Here is a 23448-nt window from a genome sequence, read left to right on the forward strand (position 1 = left end):
GTGAGGTGACAAAATGTCGCGAAATGTCGTTGCATCATGGTAGTTTTGCAACACAGCTGATCAGAAACATTTAATCGGCCTGTATGAAGAGTCAATCTGTCCATAACGCAGACAGAACACACTGGAGCAGCTTATAGACCTCAGTGTTAACAGCATGTGATCGCACACCGCAACTAAAAACATGTGACATCTCTCCGGTGTGTGCGTTCATGTGTGTCATAGTAAGTCAAGTATTTAAATATGATTTGAATGATCTATAAACAGAGGGTCTGTTCCACTGTTGCTGGTTTGTAAAGAGTCTACAAGCTCAGTGTTGACTTTTCAAGCACAAAATCAGCTTTAGGACCAGTTCCCTTCTCCATCTATTGCTGCATGTCAGTGAGCTTATTTTCATGATCAGATCTTTACTCTCACATGTGTCAGGGCCACACTATCACTCTGAACTCAGTTGTTTATCTGTGAGCAGCGGTACAACACTGGTGCCAGAATGAGGGTCGGTGGGTCTTATCATCAACCAGGATGTGGCTTGTTGGCCGAACGGCTGTCTGCCGGAGCCCCATTGTGCCACACACAGTCAACTGACTGACGCACATCCTCAGAGACAATACCACCAACCTAAAATGGATTAGACTCTTATAGTCAGAGGCTTACAGTGAGAATAGATGCTAGTTCACCGAGGCAAATGAAGCAGAAATGTTCCCCCACTTTTACAGCGAAGTATCAGTGTTTAAAGTTAGACTTAAATGATGAAACAATATGTTGTGTTTGGGTTTTTCTGCCACACTCAAGTGTGTTTGTATGCTTATAACGAACTTAAAAGAGTAGTTCAAAATTATGGGAAAAGATACATCTTTTCACTTTTATCCCAGTAGTTAGATGAGAAGATCGATACCAGTCTCATGTGTATCTGTTCCATGTGTAGGTGGAGTCAGCTGCCAGTTAGCTTATAGCTTAGCATAAAGACTGGACAAAGGGGGGAACAGCTAGCCTGACTCTGTCCAAACTCGTGATGAAAAGACTTCAGAAAGTTACGGCTCTCTGCTATGAAATCTCAGTAAAACAGAACCAAGTAAAGAAGCAAGATGTATTCCGTGTTATCTTGTTTCTTTAATTGTGTTTGTGTGATTGCTTGATGGTGTTTCTTGGAACCACAATCTCCCAGGACCTTAAGTGGTCCTCCCACGTAGACACCGTCTGGAAAAAGGCCCAGCAGAGATTGTACTTCCTGCGACAGCTTGGAGCCGATCTGCCCTCCATACGGGACTTGTACCGGTCCAGGGTCAGGAAACGGGTAGGTAGTCCTACCTTACAGTCTTTATGCTAAGCTAAGCTAAAGCTAAGCTTTCAAGGTGATTTATGTGTGGCATAACAACAACAGAGAGTTTGTGAACTCCTTCATGCTACACAAACAAACAATACAGTTATTTAAATAGATATAGGGCACCACGGCGGTGCAGTGGTAAGCACCCACAGGAATGAGGTCCTGGGTTCAAGACCTGGCTGGGGCAGGTAGAGCAGTGTGTGTCAACAGCAGCAGCAAGATGTTGATAATATGGTTGGCATCCTCGTATTAAAAGCATCTGGGTAATGCTGTCCAACAACACTGATTGGGTGTGAGCACAAAGCACCAATGACTGATGAATGCCACTGAGTGATTCCCATTAGCCAGGACCAGCCTTATAGTTCGAGCTGCATTACCATTGCTCTCATATTCTCCCCCTGTGGCAGGCTGGATGGTTGAAAGGTGCCGTGACGGCTGCTCTTAATCCAAAACCCACACATAAAAGTTTTCCAATTGTTAGGTGTTTTAATTTCAAAGGTTTTTTGAATGACTGCTTGTTTTTAGACTAAATTTAACATTGAGGGTTTTTTTTCTAATTGTGTTCATGAAAAAATATTTTTCTTTGAACTATTCCTCAAAGTTTGGCATCAGTACTGAAACTCATCAGGTATTGTTTAAGTAAAAACAATTCAAACAATTCTAAAAACTGCATTGTTGTTGGACAGATCTGTGGCTCCTGCAGGTTTGTCCACCCTCTGTTATCTTGCTACTTGTTATGGACACTAAGATGTTGGGAAACGGAGGATCAGCACAGTCAGACATGACACTGAGCAGAAACTGTGGGGGTCAACTTACTGATGACCCCAACAAGTGTCAGTCAAATGAACAATCCTTCTCCAGACACAGACAGAATTGTTTCTAACCCTGGTTGTCATAAAAATGGTAACCAGGATACCCACTCCCACTCTTTGTGTTGAAAGGCTCAGTTTAACGAGGGAAAGGTCAAAACCAGTGAGCAGCAGCTGGGTGATTGCTGTGTTGTGCTGTGGGACGAGATAGCGATGACCTTTCATCAATGTCAACCATTAATGATTGTTTTGTTCTGAACACTGGGCCGACTCCTCGACTCCACTGAAAGACAGTGTGACCAGTTTGTGCTTCGGACGCTGCTGCAGATCTCTGCTTCTTCTGTTGAGGATGAGCTGGCGTCTGGACTGTGGAGAATCATGAATTTTCTATCTGATCTTACACGACTGCCAGTAAAATGGGGGGAAGAAAACACTGTCTGTGCACAGCTGGGTCAACACTGCTGGTACCGTGAAAAGACAAAACAGTCTTAGAGATTTTTTCCAGGGAGCACATGTCAAAATTATCAAGAACTCTGCTGGGTGTGTGGGCAGTCAGATAAGGATTGCACAGCTCCTTGGTGACTGCTATAGAAAGGCATTTGTCACTTCAAATGTTATGAAGGAAGCTGGCAGGAGCATTAGCACAGATAACCTATATTGTCCAGCAGTCTGACCCCCAGGATAAAGACATCTAACAAAGATAGATATGAATTTCAAACCAAAATAGATCACATTGTGAAGGAAGCCAAAGATGGAGCCTGGTGAGCACCAGGGCAATCAAACTCTATCACACCTGAACCTGATATGATTCGGCTCTGTTGAATTAACTCAGCAGAGCAGCACTGAGCTAACATCCTGATGCAACAATGAGCAAACAAGGATCTTGTTGCCTTAATGTTAGGATCGTCACTTTATTGTACAGTGGTACAGTGTAACACTGCTAGCTAAAGCACAAGCTGTGGTTAACTCTGCCAGGCGCCCGTTAACCACCACAGCTCTATCATCTGTGCACCCGTGTGGTTCACCCACCTGAAACAACCCCAGCACGCGCCAAGCTCGAGTTGCTAGCTTTGCAGCTGATCTGACTGGTTTGAGCAAACCATGCAAATAACTTTGACATTCAAACTCCTCCACATGACGCAGGTAGTTCTTCTACATCAACTGGCAGAGTCGGTAGTCTTTAGTGTTGAAAGAAGTATTCAGATCCTTTACTCAAGACGAAGTAGTAACACACACAACGTGTCAAAATATTCAATTTCAAGTTGAAGTCCTGCAAGTACACATTTTACTGACAGCAATGGTCTAACATTTTGGGAAATGCGTATATTAATTTTGTTATGAGACGTCAGATGAGATGATTGATACAGCTTTCAAATCTGTTTGTAAAATATATAGCTACAGCCTGTTATCATAGTGCAGCACAGACTGGAAGCAGCTGGGGAAAAAAACTTTCCAGCCAGAGCTAATTAATAATTAAATTGTTATTGTTTATCTAACCTATAAACAGAGATTAAAGGGTCACTACGTAGCTTCAAACAGTGTTCTGGGGACCTTATTTTCCTCTGAGAACAGCTTGGAGTTTGATTTTTTTTCTCCAGAACTACATAGTGCCCCTTTAACTGTGTGTGTGTGTGTGTGGGGGGGGGGTTAATGTATGGCACTATTTCTTGTGACTTATCTGTGTCTCCGCTGGTCTGGGTTATAAAACAGCAAGTTATGTGCTGGTCATATTTTATAAAAATGTTAAACTACTTCTTTAAAGAAGCTGTAATCCATAATAACAATGTGTCAAACAATAAGGTGAAAGAGTTTCACAGTGAGTTTCAGCTCTGGCCCACAGCTTTACTGTTTTGTTCTTACTGTCAGTGCTTTCACAGTGTTGTTTTAGGTCACACCAGGCAGCTGGTTTCAGTGGAAAAGCCCACTGTGCATCACCTGCTCAGCATCAAACAGCAGACCGCCACAGTCAGCAACTAGCTGGTGAACATAGTGGAGGATTAAGCAGCTAAAGAGCCAAATTACATTAATTGAAATTAATTGAATATATTGCAGGGTACACTGCTACAGATCAGAGTTACAGATCAGGACACAGGAAGCCATTTTGTCCCTTTTGCTCAATTGTTGCTGTGATGTCTAAATCATATTTCGAGATACTGTGCACCAATGTGAGCGTATTGTGTATGTGTGTTTTGCCTCTAGCCAGTGATAATGGATTTATTGTTGTCTGATGTTTTAGAGTCTTCCTGGAAACCTCCAGTAATGTGGGTTCGATTAGATGCATTATTTTATCGATTAGTAGGAGTTTAAACTTTAACAGTACAGTGATCTTTGGTGTCCTGCAAAGTGTGTATGTGAGTGCACCTGGATCGAAGCCTCAGGCTCGAGGTGTGTGGATCGAAGCCCTTCTCCGCCAGCTAAAGAAAAACATTTTATGAAAACTTAGCCTCGATAAAATTTTGAGATAAGAATTTGAAATTACGGGAGACAAAGTCAAAATTATGAGATAAAGAATTTAAATTACGAGGCACATTTTGACTCTTTTTCTCATAATTAAGACATATCAGCTAACAAGCTGAGTTTGCATCGTTTTTTTCTTTAACTGACAGAAATGGGCTTCCATATGTGAGACCATCTCTGGGAAGGCTGACTCAGATGAAAAGTTGCTTACAACACAGAAATGGTGTGAATTCCTACAAGTCGCTCTCACACACAAAAGTGAGAACCATTATTTTCTTGCACAAAATAGCATATATGCCGATACAATGCAGACTGTTGTGGTGACATAGTCAACTAATCCTTGGAGGAACTAGGGCAGAGCTACATCGCACGCAATTTACCACTGAGTTAACCACATCCTCTAAATTTAAGACAAAAAAAAAAAACTGTTTAACATACAAAAACTGAGTGTAAGAAAGGGAGAGCAGACAGACAGAGATGCTCCTAAAACTTAAACGTTAAGAAACTAAAATGATCAGTCGCAGCAGCTGGGAATGATCCGTCCACTCATGAGATCATTCATTTTAGTGTAGGACAAACAGGTTGGTTTGCCAACTCAAATGATTGCCGTCACCAGTGGCAACACACACAGACACCCATAAACTCCAACTATTGAGGCCAGTGATGAGGAAATGTAAATATTAAAAGCCCCTCCTCGGATGTAGGCAGGAAATCACTCGCTGTGATATTTACAGCATTAAACCATGAGCCTGTTGATGGTCTGCCTGACAAACCAAAGACTTTATATGACCTGCAACAAATGATTAAACCTCAGGGTAGGACTGGTCATTGGAATTAGCAACCATTATGTCTGTTATTTTCACTGTAGGGTTGAAAGGGGAAACGTTTGTTGGAGAATATAAACACAAATACTCACTCACTTTCTGAGGGTTGAAAGCTGGAACCAGGAGGCAGTTAGCTTAACTTAGCACAAAGACTGGAAACAGGGGAAAGAGCTAGTCTTACTCTGTCCAAACAGACCCCTGGGTAATCCATCAGTGTGAATGACAAGACATGGCTGCATTGGGAAAGTGTTACACACAAAACTCAAACAAAACAGGTTTGCTCCCTTCAATCTATAAACCTCTGTTAGCTGTTACAAATGTTCATGCTAGCACTTAATCTGATGAGTAAAACTCTGCAGAGGCCAAACATTTCTGATGTCCCTGTTATGTAAACCACATGTGAGTGCCAAACCCCATTTAACCAGCTTGAGTCTCTATTAGATTCAGCATGAACGGTCCGGAGCCAAGAATTCTTCTCAAGGACCGAAAGCTGCCAGTTGTTCTGGTAACACGACCCCACAGCAGCATGGGAACATCCAAACTAATGTTAGTGAGAGCAGGACTTCACATTTCTCTGGAGAGCAACTGAGAATCAGTGGTGGACGAGCCAAAGACAAAGTATGCAAGGAAAGGAAAATCTTATAAAAACATCTTTTATTCACTTGGCTTATATAAAATAGTGTAAAAATATATAAATAACAGGAAAACACAACATGAAATGCTACAAACAGCTTCACAGTTGATCATTAACAGACTTGAAAGTAGTACCATCTAAACTAATCATTCATTTTTTCACTGACAGACAATTTTTCAGCCTAACACATACCAAATGGACAGACTTAATGAGGGATGTTAATGAATGCAGGTCTGTGCATGTACACTGACAGACAAGGATGAAATCGGTGTAAACAGCTCTTCTCGTCTCTGACGTCTCCTCAGCATCACAGCTTCATGTCTCCTTTATGTCCCTCTGAAAAAGAAAAAGCACACCAATGCTACAACCAATGACCATATTAATCAAAACATTAAATCTATCTATGTGATGGCAGTTGTGAGGTTGTTTTCTTATGTGTTCAGTGTTAAAGGTGCAATGTGTAATTCATACTCAAAATAAATAGGGGGCAGCATATCACCAGAGTGAACGCTAACTGCTGTTAACTGTAGCGGCCCTTGGCTTGTTAGCTCAAATTGTTAGCTGATATACACAATATTCAGTTTTTAAAAATGGTGTCACCTCAGTTTCCTTAATATCATATCAATAATTTAAAGAAAGGTGAAGTACATGCTTACATTTGTTCAATTTGTTCACTTTACAGTGGCCACAGAACAAGGTGTAACACTGGTGTCCACACTCTGCCAAAGATTGTTTATGAGTTAAGAGAAGCATCACTCTCTGATGTCACTGCACGACCGCGAGTGAGTATGTTCTGAGGTCTAGTTCTTTGTAGCTCACTGCGTCTCTACAATTTCAGGACTTGCATTCTCCAGTTAAACCTTCCTTCATATCATATCAGTAATTTAAGCTGAAACATCTGGAGCCAGGAGCTTCTGTATTTGGATCAACAAGTTCATGAAAATGTATTTAAAGAACTGGGATCTGAAGTCCATTTAAAGTTAAAAGTTGACAGAATGTTACCAAATAAGCAGTCTTTTTTTAAGGCACCAGATTTTTGCTTATTAAAATAGCTGCAGATCAAGTTCCCGTTGAAAGGTTAATTGATTGACTGACTGATAACTGCATAATATCACAGAGGGGTGTGGCTTTTACCTGCAGCGTGGGACTGCGTCTGGTCTCTGATATCCCTGCGGAGCTCCACAAAGAAGGGTCCTCCTGCATGGCTAACGTCTGATTAACAAACCTCAGCATCCCTGTGAGTGAATTCATATCCATCTCCTCCTCCTGACCCACCAGAGTGCTCACGGACTCCCTCCTCGACTCACTCTCTTGCTCATCCTCTCCCTCCTGCATCGAGGTAGCTTCCATGTTGAGCTTTCTGTCATCTTGCTCGTCCACCATGTACGTAAGGGGGTTGAAGGAGAGGTCGGATGTTATTGTGGCCTCCACGCCGCTGAGGCCCTGCCAGCTGTGGTCCACTGTGTCTGGAAAAGAGGGGATGGAGGAGGAGGAGGACTCCCAAGGCTGCTTGCTCAAGGCCTCCCTCAGTGTGGCCTTCAGGCTCGGAGGGAGATCAAGGGAGGAGTCGATACTGCTGCTCTGCAGCCAATCACACGTTCGGTTGCTCTCAGTTTGGTTTAATAGATGAAGGGGCTGGAGGTACGTGTGAGCAGGGGGTGATGAACAAGTTTGCGTGTGCGTCGGGGAGAGGAGCTGAGTCAAGTGTGTCTGTTTAGAAGAGGAGATAGCTACCTGAGGGCTTTTGGGGGAAGAAGGAAGGGAGTGAGCAGAGGAGGAGCGCTCTGGGGAGTGTGTGAAGTGGTGCAGAGCAGGAAGGGAGAGTTTGTGATTGTAAAGATGCTGGTGGTCAGCAGCTCGCTCCAGACTGGAGATCCTTGCCTGGAGACGGGTCACCTCAGACTCCTGTAGGGACACAAGAACACAAACGAAATCCACTGATAAACTTCTTTAATCTAACTTTCATTACAGTCACACTTGTAAAGAAGTCTACCTTGATGAGCAGGGACTCGTTTGAGGTCTCCATGGACTTCTCCGAGGTCTGGAGCTGAGTCTGGAGCTGGGCGGCCTGGACTCTGGCTTGTTTTAGCTGAGCACTGAGCTGCTCCAGCTGGATGTGGAGGAGACTGTTCTGAGCTCTGGTCTGCTTATACAGACTCCTGCTTTGCTCAAGTTGACTTTTACTCTGAAGGAGCTGGGTCTGAGCCTGGTCTCTCTGTGTTTGGAGGTGAACGAGTTGGTTCCGGGTGCGATCCAGCTCAGTCTTAGTTTGATCCAGCTGGGTCTCGGCCTGCTCGAGCTGGCTCTGGCTCTGCTGAAGTTTAGCGGCGAGCTGCTCCTGGGAGGAGCGCATGGTGGAGGAGATCTGCTCCGAGACTTTGAGGAGCTGGCCTCGGGTCTGCTGCAGGGACTCCAGCTGGGGAGGGAAAAGAGACAGATGAGACTAGTTTTGATTTAAAGATAATGACAATATGATCCACCTCTGTTTGATGTAATCAGGTAAGCCCAAAGGTTAAAGCAGGACAAGGAAGTAAAGAAGAAGCACCATCAAAAATATCAGCAGTTATCAGCTGTGTGTGGGAGTGAAGAGGTAATAAAAAGAGGACTGGAGTTGTAAAAATGGAGAACTCATGCGGTATTCTTGACATTTTTGTAAAGAAAAAAAGAGGAAAAGAAATCAGACAATCAGACGCAAATAGGGAACGGCAGTGATGACTAGGAAGGCTGGTCCAAAACCCACAAAACCTTGATTGCGTGCGCAGAGATCATAAACTGATCTTTGTGAAAACTTATCCAACAACTGAAACCTGCACTACAGCATCAAGGTTTTTCTCTCACCTGACTTTGATGATATTTTCTAGTCAAAAAACCAACTTGACTTGTTAAGTTGTCTCTATTTGAATAGATGTATTGAATACATTAGATGGAGCAAGTCGACACCAGTAATGAAGCCTCAGTAGCTACTGTACCTCCTTGCTGTGCTGCTCCCTCTCCAGCTCCAGCTCTTGCTCTAAAGAGGCGACCGTACTCTGCAGCCCGGCTTCCAGCTGCAGCCAGCGTGCCTCCTTCAGCGCCAGCTCCTCCTCCACGCCACACAGACGGACCTCCTGCGCACAAACAACCACCCCCCCCCCCCAAGACAGATTAATGGTAGTACAGCAGAAAAATGTCGATGTCAACAGGTCAAGACCCAAGTCAAGTCATAGTATTTCATAACAGATGACATCTTCTTAGGAGTTTGAAGTTTAATATTTAATAATAATGAATTGTGCTTTGACTTTACCTTCTCTTTGGCGTGCAGCTTGGTGGCGTCCAGCTCTTTGGTCAGAGCGTCGCAGTGACGTTGAATTTCTTCGAGCTCTCGCAGCGAAGTCTGAAGTTTCTGCTGACACACACGCAGCTGCTGGCCGAGCTCCTGCGATTCCTAACATCGCAAACACAAACACACACAAGCATGCACATATATCAGCATACAGTTTGATGATCTACATTATAACACATTTTACTTCAGGGTCTGAATTCATTTTTTGGTTCTATAAATTAAAAAAGTACATCTCTTGGGCAGCCTCACAATTTTTTGTGTTTTTCTTTACAGACAATTTCCAAAAATGTCTATATGAAACCAGTTAATGACTTCTATTAGACTCAAGTAGTAAGAATATTAAATGATGTTATTTTAAACCAACAGCAAACGCTGCCTTTCTGTTCAAGCTCACTGTCTATGGAGGGGAAGCCCTCTTTGTGGACACTCAAGCTGAAGGGGTCTGTGTATCAGGCTGTATCACCACTGCAAGCAACACAGCTATGTCAGCACGCATGTATAAATTCTCAGAATGACCACTTACATAGGCTACGAATAAGCCTTAACCACTACCTTCTGCTGCCAGTAGCTAGTTATCTCAGTTAGCTGTGCAGCTAGCATTCTGGAGTGGGATCTTGGAGCAGCAGGTCACTTTTGGTGTTTACACCACTAGCACAGGAGCTTTGGACCTTGACAGGCCAGGGCTACCTGCTCAGCGTGCTAACTTATCTCTGCAACAATACAAATACGACAAAACTAAAATACATTTTGAATTAATTTCAATTCAAATAATTTAATTAACTTAATAGAATGAATTAGACAATGGGGGATGGAGTAAAAGATGGAGGGTAACGGGAGAAATGTCTTCTCTTGTTCTGTGTGGTGAAGAAAGACGGAGGTAATATCTGAATATATTGTATGTTTGAAGATATTCTTAATATAAATTAAAAATACATCTTTACTTGTGGACGGCTTTGTCATTAAAAGGTGTTGACGTTTAGTTTTCATAACTTAAAGGTTTTTTAATTATTGTATTTTATAATGATTCTACAGAAATCATTATAAGCCATACTGCAACACAACAGACAGTGCAATGAGCAATGATAGCTCAAAGGATGTAAACATTTATGACAGGACTTAATCGGGCTGATTATGTTGCATTCCTCTTGAAATGTCTATTGAGGCCTAGTCGACTCACAGTGACATATGCAAGGTTTCTCTCTCATGTTTTGCCCTCTTACTCTGTGACTGCTCCTGACCTTCATGTTTCTGTCTGTGAGCTCGCTCTGTGCGTCTCTCAGCTCTCTCTCTCTGTCTACCAGGCTCTGCTGCAGCGACTCCACCTTCCTCTCCATCTCCTGCTTGTGCTCTCTGATGGCCACTTCCAGCTGGCCGAGCTGAGGACGAAAAGGGGAAAGAAAAAAAAGAAAATTAAAAACACCAAAAATGCGACTAGATACAGCAGCAAAACAAATCCTCCTCCTTTGAATAAAATATACTGATACGAGTGTGTTTGTCTGTGTGTTGTACCAGATTTGCTCTCTGTTGGAGCTCCCCCTGTCTCTCCTTCAGTGCATTGTCCATGTCTAAGACCTCGTGAGTTCTCTCCTCCAACTCCCTCTGGGTCTCACTGTGAAACCACACACACACACACACACACACACACACACATACACAGACACACACACACACACACACACACACACATGCACGCACACACTTTTACTGAATACTTTATCAGATACCCATCTAATTAATAGTTGTAAAAAAAAAAAGAAAACACTGACTAACTTGAAACAAGACCTGGATTGTCCTCTGAACTGCAGATATAACTGAGGGCTAAATAGAGGGAACATGTTTGACGACTTTCTACAGGAGTTTATTGTTAAATATTTTTAGGCTGACCTTTGGTTTGAGTACTTAGAATGTGCCCAAGGATGTAAAACTAATTTCAGTGCCTTTTTGTGTAAAACAGGGCTTGTGACAACTGTTACTTAAAAAGCTACGTTCTTCCTTAAAAGGGCGTTTTCAGGGTCAAGCATTTGCATGTCCCTGCAAATGTATCATGCTGCGTAAGACAATAACACCAAAGAAAATCTAACAGGGACTGAAGGAGTGATTAATGAATCAACTGAGACATGTAGCATCCTGTTTTGTTCTTTGTTTTACACAAGAAAGTGACTCATGAGTGTGCGTCCAGTCGAGTGCTTGATGCTTGATGTACAATAGCTGCAGTGTTTTCAAAACATATTCAAACGTACAAAGTTTTTATCTGTGCAAAGTTTTAAATGTAAAAATATTACATCACAAACCAGAGAATGGAAAAATCATCACAGCAAATTACATAATAGAAGTTTCACCTTGAAAAATAAGGAAAATTCTTTAAATATCATAATCAGAAATTCATATTCTTACAACAGCAAAGGATTTCCATAGTAAAAAAGTACACAATGTCATCATTTCATCTTAGAACTAAGATTAGCCACGAGATTATTAAGAAGACACACAAAATTTGAGACATCAAAAGGCTCCAGCCTGTCTGTGTGTGTCCGTGTGTTTGTGAAACATATGTACAATGCACATCCGAGTGAGTCCGATCCAGCAGAGGATCTTATCTGAGCCACAGCTCTTGGTCGTCGCTCTATCTGGTGTCCCTGTGTGCAGAAGGAGATTTCACATGAGGGTGTATCCTCACCTAAGTTGGACAGTCAGTTTTTCCACCGAGGCTCGCCGCTCGTCTGAGGTGGTTTGGGTTCTTTGCAGAACGTCTCTGAGTTCCTGCAGTTGCTCCAGTGTGTCAGACAACTCTCCCTGCACCACCTGAAGCTGTCCCTCCAGCATCTGGGCCCGCCGGACACAGTTGAGCTTGTCGGCCTCACAGCGGTGGAGCGTCTCTTCCAGGTCCACCACTGGGAGACAGACAAGAGAAAGAGAGCAAGTGAAGGAGCATGTAGAGATTCAGATTTAATTGTTTCTTTTCTGCAAAAAGAACAGAAACTGTGTAACTTACCTAAGTCAGTCTTGCTGTCGAGCTGGCTCTTCAGGTGTCGCAGGCTCTCCTCCATGCGGCTGAGCTGAGCAGTCTTGGCAGCGAGGTCCTTCTTTAGACGCTGCAGCTCCGACTCTTTTGACAGCAGCTCCCCTCGATACTTTGTCATCTCTGAAGACAGATTGCTGCCAAAGGAGAAATAAACATAAGACAATAATAAGTAAATTTGTACAGCAATTAAAAGTCTTAAATGAACCAGTGAAATATCAATCAAGGGAAGACATGTTGCAGAAAAAAAGATTTAAGCAGTGTAAATTGCATTATTTACCATTTGACTGGGTGCAGCTGTGGACACGCAACATGTCCGTTTCCTCACCTTAATGTGAGCACGGCTCCCATCACGGACTTCGAGAGAAGGAGATCCCTCCAGAGCTGTTAGAGCAGCTAAACTAAGCGAAGCTAATGTGTCTTTTGATGGCACATTTAAACAACAAATGAGCTTTTTGCTTTGGAGATTTTAAAATGTCACAACTGCAGCTATGCAGAATGAAATGACTCCAAACATCTCCCACTCTGAAACAAGTAAGAGCCTCATTTATAAACACACATATTCATGGGTCGTAGGGGGTGTGGCGGGAGGAAGGGCTGCTTCATGCCTACAGACAAATGGGATGTGGTGTAATCATAAGACTGTGTCACAGACTAATGAGGTGTTTGAATGCCTTCAATGCAGGCCAATAAGGACAACATGGTTCTAGCCTTGTTCTGTCAGAAATAGTCGCTAACAAAAGCCCCATACATGCTGCATTAAATGGTTATTAAAGTGAATGATGGTAAACTATCATTATTACTACAAGTTTGAGGAAAATATTTCATTATCATCAACAAGACATCTACGGAGAAGCTGTGAACCAATGTAATTTTCAAATATTTGGGTCTGAATGTTACATTTTAAATGATTCTGGTAGCACTGATGTCTTAAAACAGTGATAATTCAATATTGATGGTCCAAAAATGTTAAAACTGAAACCTGAAATTAAAAAAAGATTCTGTATCTCCAATGTCCTTTGTTCCTTAGAGTGTAACAGTGTTTCTGTGTGTACAGGTGTTCTTACCTGACAGACTCGGAGAGTTGTTTGTTCTGCTGGTTCAGTTCCTGCAGGTCCTTGTCCTTGTCCTGGACATCCTGCTCTCTGTTCCTGACCTCATCCTGCAGAGAGGCCCGGGCTCGTTCCAGCTGCTGCTCCAGACTGGACACCTATGGATAGACATGAAAATCTTTATTTTCCTCATAAATGAAACATTTTTCTGTTTTATAGCACAAAACTGGAGACCTGACCTACTATTCTATAACAAACTAAAAAAAACTATAAAAAACAATAACAGATTCTTGACCGTCTATCCCTACGGGCAATCTGATCAGACCTGCGTGTACAGACATGCTCCATGCTACTGTCCATGTGTTGCTCTGCTCATTCAATGGAGACCTTTGTGCTCTGTTCGTTGTGAAGGACAGAATGTACAAGCAGCAACTACAATGTGCTGAAATACTAATGAAATCACAAGTTAAAAGTGCTGCTTTGAGCTGTGATGGAGATTTACCACAGGTTTGAGGTATGTGCAGGGTGTTATCTGCAAGTACACATATCTGCAAGTTAAGAGCACAGCCACAGTTTATCTTCTACTCATTTTGCTTAAGGAGAGGCGTTCAATAATATTCATCAGTTTTGGTTTTAATATGTGTTAAAGTGTTGTAAACTAGAGCCCCCATTGGAAACAGCTGAACTGGTAATATTTATCAGAGGAAAATAAGGTCCCAGAACACTGTTTGAAGCTAGAAAGGTGGCAGGGTCCGCCACATATAAACAAAGTAAAACAGTATGAAATTGTGTTGTCCTTTAAGGTCAGTTTATTTATTCAGTCATGATCTTTATCTTTGATTAAAATTCTTTCCCAAAACTACATAGTGCAGCTTTAAAGCTTCAATAAATATGCTCAATCTTTGCTAATAAGAAGCTTTTCAAGTTCCCCACTTCTCACGTTTTACTTTGAAAGACAATGACTCAGGCTGCATGATATCAAAAATCATATTGGGATTATTTTGACAGATATTGCGATTGCGATGTGTCTCATGATAAATGGGAATGGTCAATTGTAGCGTCACAGACAGGGTCTGTACCACACAAACATGTTTTCTTGCATCTGGGGGACAAGATGTGTACTTTATCATAATGCTTTTTTGTCCCAAATTTTACCTTTCTCAAAATAATTGTTGCTTTTTTAAAAATTTCGATTAATTGTTCAGTCATAATTGTGATCGAGACAAAGACACCTAAATCATCGTTATATGGTTCTCCTGTCACCCTCTAGAGATGGCTGACTGGAACCATTTGACACCTCACAAACATTTGTCAGATGAGGCCTCTTACTGGAAATCCCCCCAAAACATGATAATGTTTCTCTCTAGACCACAGGAGAATATGTTTAAATTAGCAGACAGGGTATCTAAACAGACCAAACAATAATCATCCCAAATCAGGGAAAAATTGCAAATATATGTGTCTGGCTGTGACTGAGCTGAAAGAGATAGATAGAGGGGCACTCTGTGTGTGATTTAGAGGTGCTACATGAACATTTATTTTGCGTTGATTCTGGCGACCCCTGTGGACAAAATCGAAATGAGAACCACCACCTCCAGATCTTTGTTTGGCTAGCAGAAAGACTCAACATATTTTTAATGCCATTTTTCTTTTTTAAACACGCTTGCTGTTTGCAAGATGCATAGTGACGTATCCATTTGTGGCTATTGAAGATTAATAACTAATATGATGAAATAAAGTTTTTGCTTTTATGTTTTAGTGCTGTTCATACACCTACATCTAACAGATTTGGCTCTCGGTTATAGTCATTTTGTTGCTAAAGTTAAAGTAACCAAAAGTACCATTATGTGTAAAGTTTGTGGGGAATCGGATCCAGTGGCAGGCACTAAGAATAACTATAAACAGTATTAATAGCTTATCTTCTCACAAAAGGGGTCAATATTAAACTGAGACGGTTTCATAACCAGTCAATAACTCCTTGTAGTGTGTTCCATTAAATTGGATTTTTTCTGAGTTAATCATCTTCATCATCAGGCAATCCTAAAAATATTAAGTTAAAATGCTTGTATTGCCACATAAAAACCCTGTAAACCTGACTGACCTGATCATCTGGCATTGGAAGGAGTTAAGAATCGACCCTGCTTAACCTCCTTCTATACAAAAAACATTACAAACATTATATGATATGGTAGACTGAGTATAACTACGATCATCAAAGGGAGAGTGTTTTACTGCTGCTGATGTAAAACTGTGTGATCAAGAGAAACAGAGAGAACTATTGATGCTTCTGTATGAACAGAGAAGACTCACACACTCTCCATATCAAACAGAAACGTCCCCAGGCCCTCAAGCTCACCATGAAGCAATTGGTCTGCGGTAAGTGATTAACGGAAAATATCTTAGTTCTTTAACTCTGCATGCACCACTGAAGCACAATATAAATAGAATTTATCGAGGCCTCAAGTTAAAATTAAGTTTTAAGGCCTTTATTATCCCAGTTTATACTGCGTTTGTACAAACTAATATACAACTCACAGAAAGTTGGACAAACAGTCATCAATAGGGACCAGTTTTATTTTGTAAATATGTCTCAGTAATCACTTGAACACAGGTCATGTGGCCACGAGTCTTTAATGATAAAAACGTTTTGATTATATCTGTAGTTGTCTATTATTTTGTTTCAGCAACAACAACTGCTGCATTTACCAATCAGGCTACTAACGCTTTTCATGACATTATACTTATACTTTGTGTTATAAAACACAAACAAACAATGGACAGATTTAAAGTACATTGTCTTGTCAGCCTGGTGTTTGAGAGGGTTTTTGACTGTCTCTAACTCACCTGTGTCTGCAGCTGGCTCTGATTTTCCTCTAGTTCAGAGATGTGAGCGGTGCTCTCAGTCAGCATGGTCTGCCGCTGCTGGAGAGAGAGCTGCAGCTGCAGGTTCTGCTCACTGGAGCTCTGACACACCAGGGTGGTGCTGTGGAGCTTCTCCTGCAAAGAGGACACCTAAGGGCAGACAAGATAAGCCTGAGAGATGGGCTTTGCAAGTGTGTAAAAACTCTCTTGCAAATAGAAATAGAAATACTGCAAATGTCTCATTGCCTGTAACACTGTACCTTGTCATTGCTCTTCTGCAGGTCGCTCTCATAGTTCTTCTTCGCCTCCTCCATCTGCTGCAGGGAGAAGTTCAGCTCCTCTCTGCACGCTGACAGAGACGACTGGAGTTCACACACCTGAAGTACAAACAGAAGTCATGTTATGGTGTAATTCATGAATTCTGCCAGATGTTTGTGCCCAGATAATGTAGGTTAATTAGGGTGTAAAGTCAACACAAGAGGCTTAGTAACTGTTAGTGAGTTTGTAATTAAATCAGCTACTAAAACTGGTTGCTCCACATTTACTTCCAGCATTACCTAACTTGTTTGGATGGGCAGCCATAAATAAGGCAAGTGGCCAATCCACGATTGAGATTGAGTTCTATCGTCATGGTTGCTGTGTGCATTAGCTTTGTGGCTGGCAATGTAGCACAAAGTAGTAAACTGGATTGATATTGAAATCCAGTTGATTAAAAAATTATGCTGCGTGTTGGAAAAACTCCTGTTTTACCACTAGTGAGTACAATTCTGTGAAATTTTATGATTTACACCCTACGGGCATGTGTAATTATGTAATTCTTCCTGACTTGGTTATAATTTACATTATAACGAGGCTAAATTGACACAGTTGGTGCAACAGGATGCTGGTCTTTGTACAAACCTTGGAGGCAGACTGAGCCGCCTGGTCTTTGAAACTTTGCAGCAATTCCTCGCTGTGTCTGACTTCAACCTGCCTCTGCTGAAATTAAATCAATATTAAAATCATCAGCATATACCTGGTCTGAATTATAGTTGTTTGACTTAGGTCTGAAATGGTTCCTGTTCCACACTGTAAGACATTTACTGACCTGTGTGAGTTGGTCCACAGAGCTCTGCAGCAGAAGTGCTGCTTTCTGAGCCTCATCTCGCTCCCTCTGGAGCGAGCTCAGCTCCTGCTCCATCTCCAACACCCGGGACTGAGCCTCCTCCACAGACAACTGTAACTGCAGAGGCGAGGAAACGCGGTTTAAATATAAGATCACAGCAGGGGTTTCTAGTATAACTCTCCAGTTGCTTCTATGACAACTTCTTAGAGCAACTTAACTTTAATCATACAGGGGAATGAATTACTTCTTAGCTGATGAGCAAAAGATTGACTGAATTAATTGAAATTAGTTAAAGCAGAAAGGTGTGGCAGAAGTATACTGTGGAAGTTCAGTGGATAGGAAAGTGAACGAGACAAAGATGAAGTTGTAGATCACCAGTTCGATTCTGTGCTGTTGCTCCGTGAATTGTTGAGATTGAGAATTTTTACACTTCTCCAAAGACTGCTGGTACTCTCTTTGCTTTTTGGTCATGAGTGACTGGTAATGCTGAATGGTGCTGGTTTTCTCCTGTAATTTGAAAAAAGCAAAACAAAAAATAAAAATGATTCTATAAGGAGGTCAGTGAAGGGTTGTGAATCATGACCTAAAGTCATAGCTCTTCTTGTCAGTGGCTTGTTGATGTCATCAGAGAAAAAATTTTAAACATGACAAATATGTGGAACTGATAGTGTCACTGTCTTGTACCAGTAGCTGATTCTCGAGCTCAGTGTTGGTCAGTGCAGCCCGGCTGTAGGCCGAGGTTTTCTCCTGTAACTGTTTCTCTAGCGAAGCCACACGTGCACCTTTTCTTTTCAACTGCAGGGAAACAGAGATTTAAAAACTTCTTGTAAGTTAAATAATCTGTAAGAAGCAATAATTATCTCTCAAGATTGGTTAAATATAATTCGTACTGCAATAATATTTTAAAAAAGTAAAGTATATGTCATCATTTTTGATGGCTGAGAAACATAAGCACGACCAAGAAACTGTCAATGCTCTGTAAAAATCGAAGAGGGAAAGAACAAATGTTAATCTACTAAAAGAAGACAATCAGGTTATGTGCAAAAGATGAAAAAAAAAAAAAAAAAGACAAAGAAAGAAAGAAAATAAGAAAAGGGATGACAGAATAGAAGATCAGGTAAGTGACCTCTTTCTCTGTGTCAATGGCTTTGCTGACTTTGTCCAGCAGCTCCGTGTGGAGGCTCTGGTAGTGGGAGGCTCTCTGGGCCATGGAGCTCTGCAGGGAGGAGATCTCCTCCTGGGCTCTACTCAGACGCTCCTGAAGCCGCTCGGCCAGGCTGTTCTGTTTGGTCCGCTCAGCCTGCAACGACTGCAGCACGCGCAGCAGCTGCTGGTAGCCTTCACCTGTGAGGATTCAGTGATGGGTGAATAAAGGATTATACAGACTTATACATAAATTAGGAATTACATAGTTGGTACCTGACATCTAATGCTATTTTCTATTTTATTTTCAACCTAACTCGACAACTTTTCCCTCCCTATTGTTTCTAAGTGGTATTATTGACAACCAGATAATTTCAGTTTTCCTCAGAGCAGTGGAGTATTATAGACTCATTATTAATTACAGGTCACATTGTATTGCATGTGTATTCTTATGATATAAAACTACACACATATTCTTATCAAATGTCCTAGATAGGCTTGTTGTATATTGTGCAAAACAGGATATTGAGTACGGCCTGGCGCCAGTCAGACTGTTTTCTAGTAACAGGTCAGAGTGACCAGATGCTTCTTGTGTACGTTCCAAAGATAGTCTTGACATATCACTTTTTGCCAAACCAAGGATGAGTAGTCAGCCAAAATTTACCTAGAACCCCAGTAGGGAGGAAGTTAAAGGTAAAGCCTCTTTTGGTTTTGGAGATAGGGAAACTCATGTTATTGGTCAGTTGTGACTCGTATGAAGAAAATTGACAGGTGTCTAAAAGCGGGAGGAAAGGCCCCATTGATGTAAAACAATTAAGAAGGAGGGATAGAATGGGAAAACCTAAGTGTATAAAAGAAGATTGTATTTGTCATATTCTCTGGTTCCATATTCTGCAGACTGGGACTAGGACAAGAAGACTTCTTTCTGTATTTTCATTTTGTTATTGGTCACAGTTATTCCACGACAGTAGCAACTATCAACAACACAGATCAAAATATGAGTTTATTCAGTTATCTATTATTATTTTCCTGGGAGACTTCGTGCCCGGTGTCAGGCAGAATTGCATGGTGAAAATGAAGTTTATAGGGAACCAACCAAACAAAGCATGTCAATATTCTATAGCCATTACATTGTGCAATCAACATTCAAGGTTTTTTTTAAATTTAAATAATTTCTTGAAAACAGCTATACATACATCTTAAGTGCAAAGCTTATTCAAGTTTTAATAAAAAGAAAAGAAAAGAAAAATGGGTACAAAGCTAGTGTATAGAAAATAATTCAAATCAGATTCCAACAACTTCAGACGTAAACAAATAAGGGCAAACCTGAATTTAAAAAAAATAACATCTCTGTTAATAGGCATAGATAACACAGGATGTAATGAAGAACACAGGGTACCTGGCTTTAGCTTCAGTAGGTGTGCAGTTCCTGGAAAGTCCACAGGGGGCAACATGCAGGGCTTGATGCACAGCGGCCCCACGGCACCCTGAAAATAAATAATAATATGACAACAAGATCGGTGATAAATAAGGCTGTTTGTTTTGGTGAATCACTCTGGTACCAAAATATGGCTTGGCCAAACAAATTAAATGATGATGCAACAACCCCTCAGGCCAAACATTGTTTGAGACTTGTGACACGGGAACAAAAACGACAGTGTAAGTGTGTCTTTTCCCCTCCACCTCTCGTAGATGCAGCAGTGCCAGAATGGCCTCCAGGCTGTCCAGCTCCGCCCGGCTCTGCTGAGCCTCTCTGTGGCTCTGGGTCACCCTCTGCTCCTGACCCTGGGTCAGTGCTCGCAGCTCTCCCAGCTCCTTGTGCAGAGAGGCCAGCTCCCTGCCCTCTGCTCCCCGCGCCGTGATCTGCTGTTCCAGATGTAAGGCCTTTTGTTTGGTCTCCTCCAGCTGAGCCTGGAGACCATCAGCCGCAGACTTGGACTGCCTCACCTCCTCCTTCAGCAGGCTGGGAGGCAGACGAGGAGGAACATCAGGGATAAAAATCTGAATTAATTTCTGTCTCTACATATAAATATTTAAAAAACCATGTAGAGAAACAATATAATGAGATGATCTCAAATGTCTACCTCACTGTTTGGCTCTGTTCAACCCTTTCTCTCTCCAACACAGTGCACTTCATTTCTAACTCTTCTTTTTCTCTGTCACACTCAATGAGACTCTCTTTTAGTTTGCTCTCACTCTCCATCACCTTAAAAACACAAATGAGGACACGTGAACATGCATTTTAAAAGAATTTATCAATAATATATGCTTGTCTGTTTTAAATAAAGGATGATGATGAAATAATCAAATGATTTAAATGAAGTGAATTTACCCTCTTAAGTTTAATGGATATGGTCGCCTTATAATCTTTGAAGGCTTCCTTGAGTTTCTCTGCATTTTGAAGTGCTTGGTTTCTTTGCTGCTCTGCCCTGTAAGGGATGAGTGGGAACATGATTTTTAAAACAATAATGCAATCATGTTGCAAAAGTAAATTCGACATGGGGTGTCTGCTTATGTTTTGACTTGACGCCCAAATAATTTCCTTTATTTATTTCAATTAAAAATATTCAAATATGATGGGTAACAAATGCAATTATAAGCAAAAACACAGTAGATTAATTGTTGGTGGCGTTCATGCTGTTACCCAAAATGTGAGAAGAACTGTAAGGTACCGTTTGCAGAGTGCTGCCTTGGTGTCCAGCTCTTCTCTGAGCGCACTCAGGTCCTCAGTGAGAGTCGCCAGCACAATGTCACTGTGAGCTGCTGCATCCTGGCTACACTCTGCCCTCAGCTCTGCTGCCCTGGGAAAGACAGACAGGAACAGGTTGTTTGGATATTAAAGCTAGGTTCAACTAGAGGTTAGTATGACAGTTTCAGGAAAAATGGTAAAAGGCAAATCAATACAAGCCACAATCAATCCTTGCCCAGTAGGAATACAGACAAGAGAAATGGCAGCAAATGGTCCGTCATTGTATGAATAAGATTGCATAAGCCTTTCATTATGCCAAGCCAATTCAGTACCCAAACTATATATAAATGTTCATGCAGTTGCTACATCACAATTACATAACTAGCGACATCTGCAGAAGTATAAGTTGAGGTCATGAGGTTACTTTAGTTCTTCTGCTTGAGCCTCCAGTTCTGCTTGAAGCTGACGAATCTGCTGACTCATGACTGTCACATTGTTTTTAATACCAACCCTGGAGCCTCTGAGGCCAACCTGAAAATGAAAACAAAACATATGCATTCAATAAAACGTTTTGTTTTTAATATTTATTAGCGTTTTATTGTTGTGGCTTGACATTTATAATGACTTCACCAACTATATTTGCAGCACAAACTGCTGAAGCACCAGATACTACTACTATAGCACGTTCATTCACAGAAATCATCTTCTTAGGAGTGACTCTACTACCTGCGATGTGAAGGTGGCCAGGTCATACTGCATAGCATCACTGATGAGCTGCCCATCCTGCATGGACACGCAGGCATTCTCCTGACGCACACAGCTGGCCTTCTTCCTCAAAGAAACAGACTCCATCTCTATCGACCTGGCTGTGACTGAGGAAGACTGAGCAAGAAGGTTGAACAAAGGTGTGGGTGACAGGCGTGTGAATTCTATTGTATACATTTTAGTTATAATGTTACCCTAGCTGTTAAGTACCAAGCATCTTGCATAAAGGTTAACGACATTACAATTACAGTTTACTGTAAAACAGATCATAGATAGACATGTTAAATCTGATTTCCTTTTCCTTCACTTACACCTTTTAATACTTTCAGTGAAGACGATAAAAATATCACCTCCTTTCCTGCTTCTGATGTAAATAACATGCGTAAAAACATTCAGTTTGAGTGAGAGAAAAAAAGCGAATTCACTACACATGCACAGATAACGACAGGCAGCATGAGACAAAATGATGCACAGAATATCTGACTGGTTGTCTGTCAAATTTTTCACCTAAGAAGACACACACAATCTTGCTTCTCACCCTAGAGCTGGAGGACGATGAGCTTAAACTACCAGCAACAGCACGTCTATCAGCCGTCCCACTGAGAGGTCTCTCCTGATAAACATAGGCTGACTGGGACGGAGGACCATCAGGTATCTGCAGGTCTTGCAAGGTCAGGCGATCAGGACTCTTCTGCTCAGACTCAACCCTGTCATCATGTCCTTCTGACTGACTGTAGAGGGTTGCATAGAAAACAATTAGTGAAGAAGGAATCTAGTTGAGCATTTACTTAAAGTCTGCACTGGAGTTGTAGCTATCAGCAGCATGTGTTCATGTCATACAGCTCACCTCAGTTTTTGTCTCACACTTTGCAGGCTGACGTCCGTCAATCGAAGCAGATTCCTCAGACTGACCACATCTTCAGTTAAAATCACCTCGTTCTCAAACATTAGACTAATGATGAGTGCATGTTAACTTCAGCTCGACAACAACTTGTCTTGACTTGCTGAGGTTAGCTTTAAGTAGCTCCAGCAACATTTCGACCTGGTGTTAATGCTTGGAAAGGTACAGAAAACCGATAACTAACTTATCAACATGAAGCTACGTTATTAAAATATGTAGTTATGGTAAAGCAACGCAAACTAGCTAGCAGAGCTACGCTCGCTAAATGTAAACAAAGATGCTCGTTGTATCAACAGGTGGCTAGCTAGTTAGCTTTAACATTATCGTTGTTTTTGCAGCAAAGACTGTCAAACAACCGTACCGACAACGTTTACGTTTTGTATTAAATTAATTTTGTCTTACTGTCGCTATGAAAAAGCATAAAAATATGTATTTGTAACTTCTAGTTGAACAAAACTTTCGGTGTTAGCCAGTGTAGAAGAAGTGAAAAGGCAAGTTAGCCAGAAGAATTTGTAATTTTTAGTCTCCGCCCACACCCTAACAACGCG

At 41.6% G+C, this 23448-nt stretch overlaps 1 protein-coding gene across 2 annotated transcripts; it reads right to left on the reverse strand.

The window, feature by feature from the left end:
• Positions 1-6048: 6048 nt before the first annotated feature.
• ccdc18 (coiled-coil domain containing 18) lies at positions 6049-23419 on the reverse strand. 2 transcript variants are annotated; one of them, XM_084370088.1, is made up of 26 exons: positions 22847-23419; positions 22538-22730; positions 21961-22116; positions 21659-21765; positions 21218-21346; positions 20878-20974; positions 20630-20751; positions 20229-20508; positions 19945-20032; positions 18529-18746; positions 18087-18197; positions 17778-17909; positions 17385-17519; positions 17198-17275; positions 16558-16674; positions 16280-16447; positions 13451-13593; positions 12357-12520; positions 12042-12255; positions 10877-10976; positions 10606-10743; positions 9329-9469; positions 9015-9152; positions 8039-8461; positions 7180-7950; positions 6049-6381 (listed from the first exon to the last, which is right to left on the reverse strand). In XM_084370088.1, the coding sequence occupies exons 1-26, from the start codon at positions 22945-22947 to the stop codon at positions 6361-6363; spliced, it is 4485 nt and encodes a 1494-aa protein (XP_084226214.1). In that variant the 5' UTR covers positions 22948-23419; the 3' UTR covers positions 6049-6360. The 2 variants fall into 2 exon arrangements, with proteins under 2 accessions (XP_084226214.1, XP_084226213.1); XM_084370087.1 differs by having other exon boundaries at positions 10588-10743.
• Positions 23420-23448: the final 29 nt, after the last annotated feature.

Source organism: Pagrus pagrus (assembly GCF_965226575.1).
Source record: "Pagrus pagrus genome assembly, chromosome: 12".
Classification (NCBI taxonomy): Eukaryota; Metazoa; Chordata; class Actinopteri; order Spariformes; family Sparidae; genus Pagrus; species Pagrus pagrus.

Excerpts from the sequence above, each read along its gene's own strand:
- ccdc18 (XM_084370087.1), bottom strand. The coding sequence starts at position 22,947 with ATGTTTGAGAACGAGGTGATTTTAACTGAAGATGTGGTCAGTCTGAGG. Across the intron at positions 22,731-22,846 it reads AGTGTGAGACAAAAACTGAG|TCAGTCAGAAGGACATGATG; the intron begins GTGAGCTGTATG and ends AACCCTCTACAG. Across the intron at positions 21,347-21,658 it reads GCTCAAGCAGAAGAACTAAA|GGCAGCAGAGCTGAGGGCAG; the intron begins GTAACCTCATGA and ends TGTCTTTCCCAG.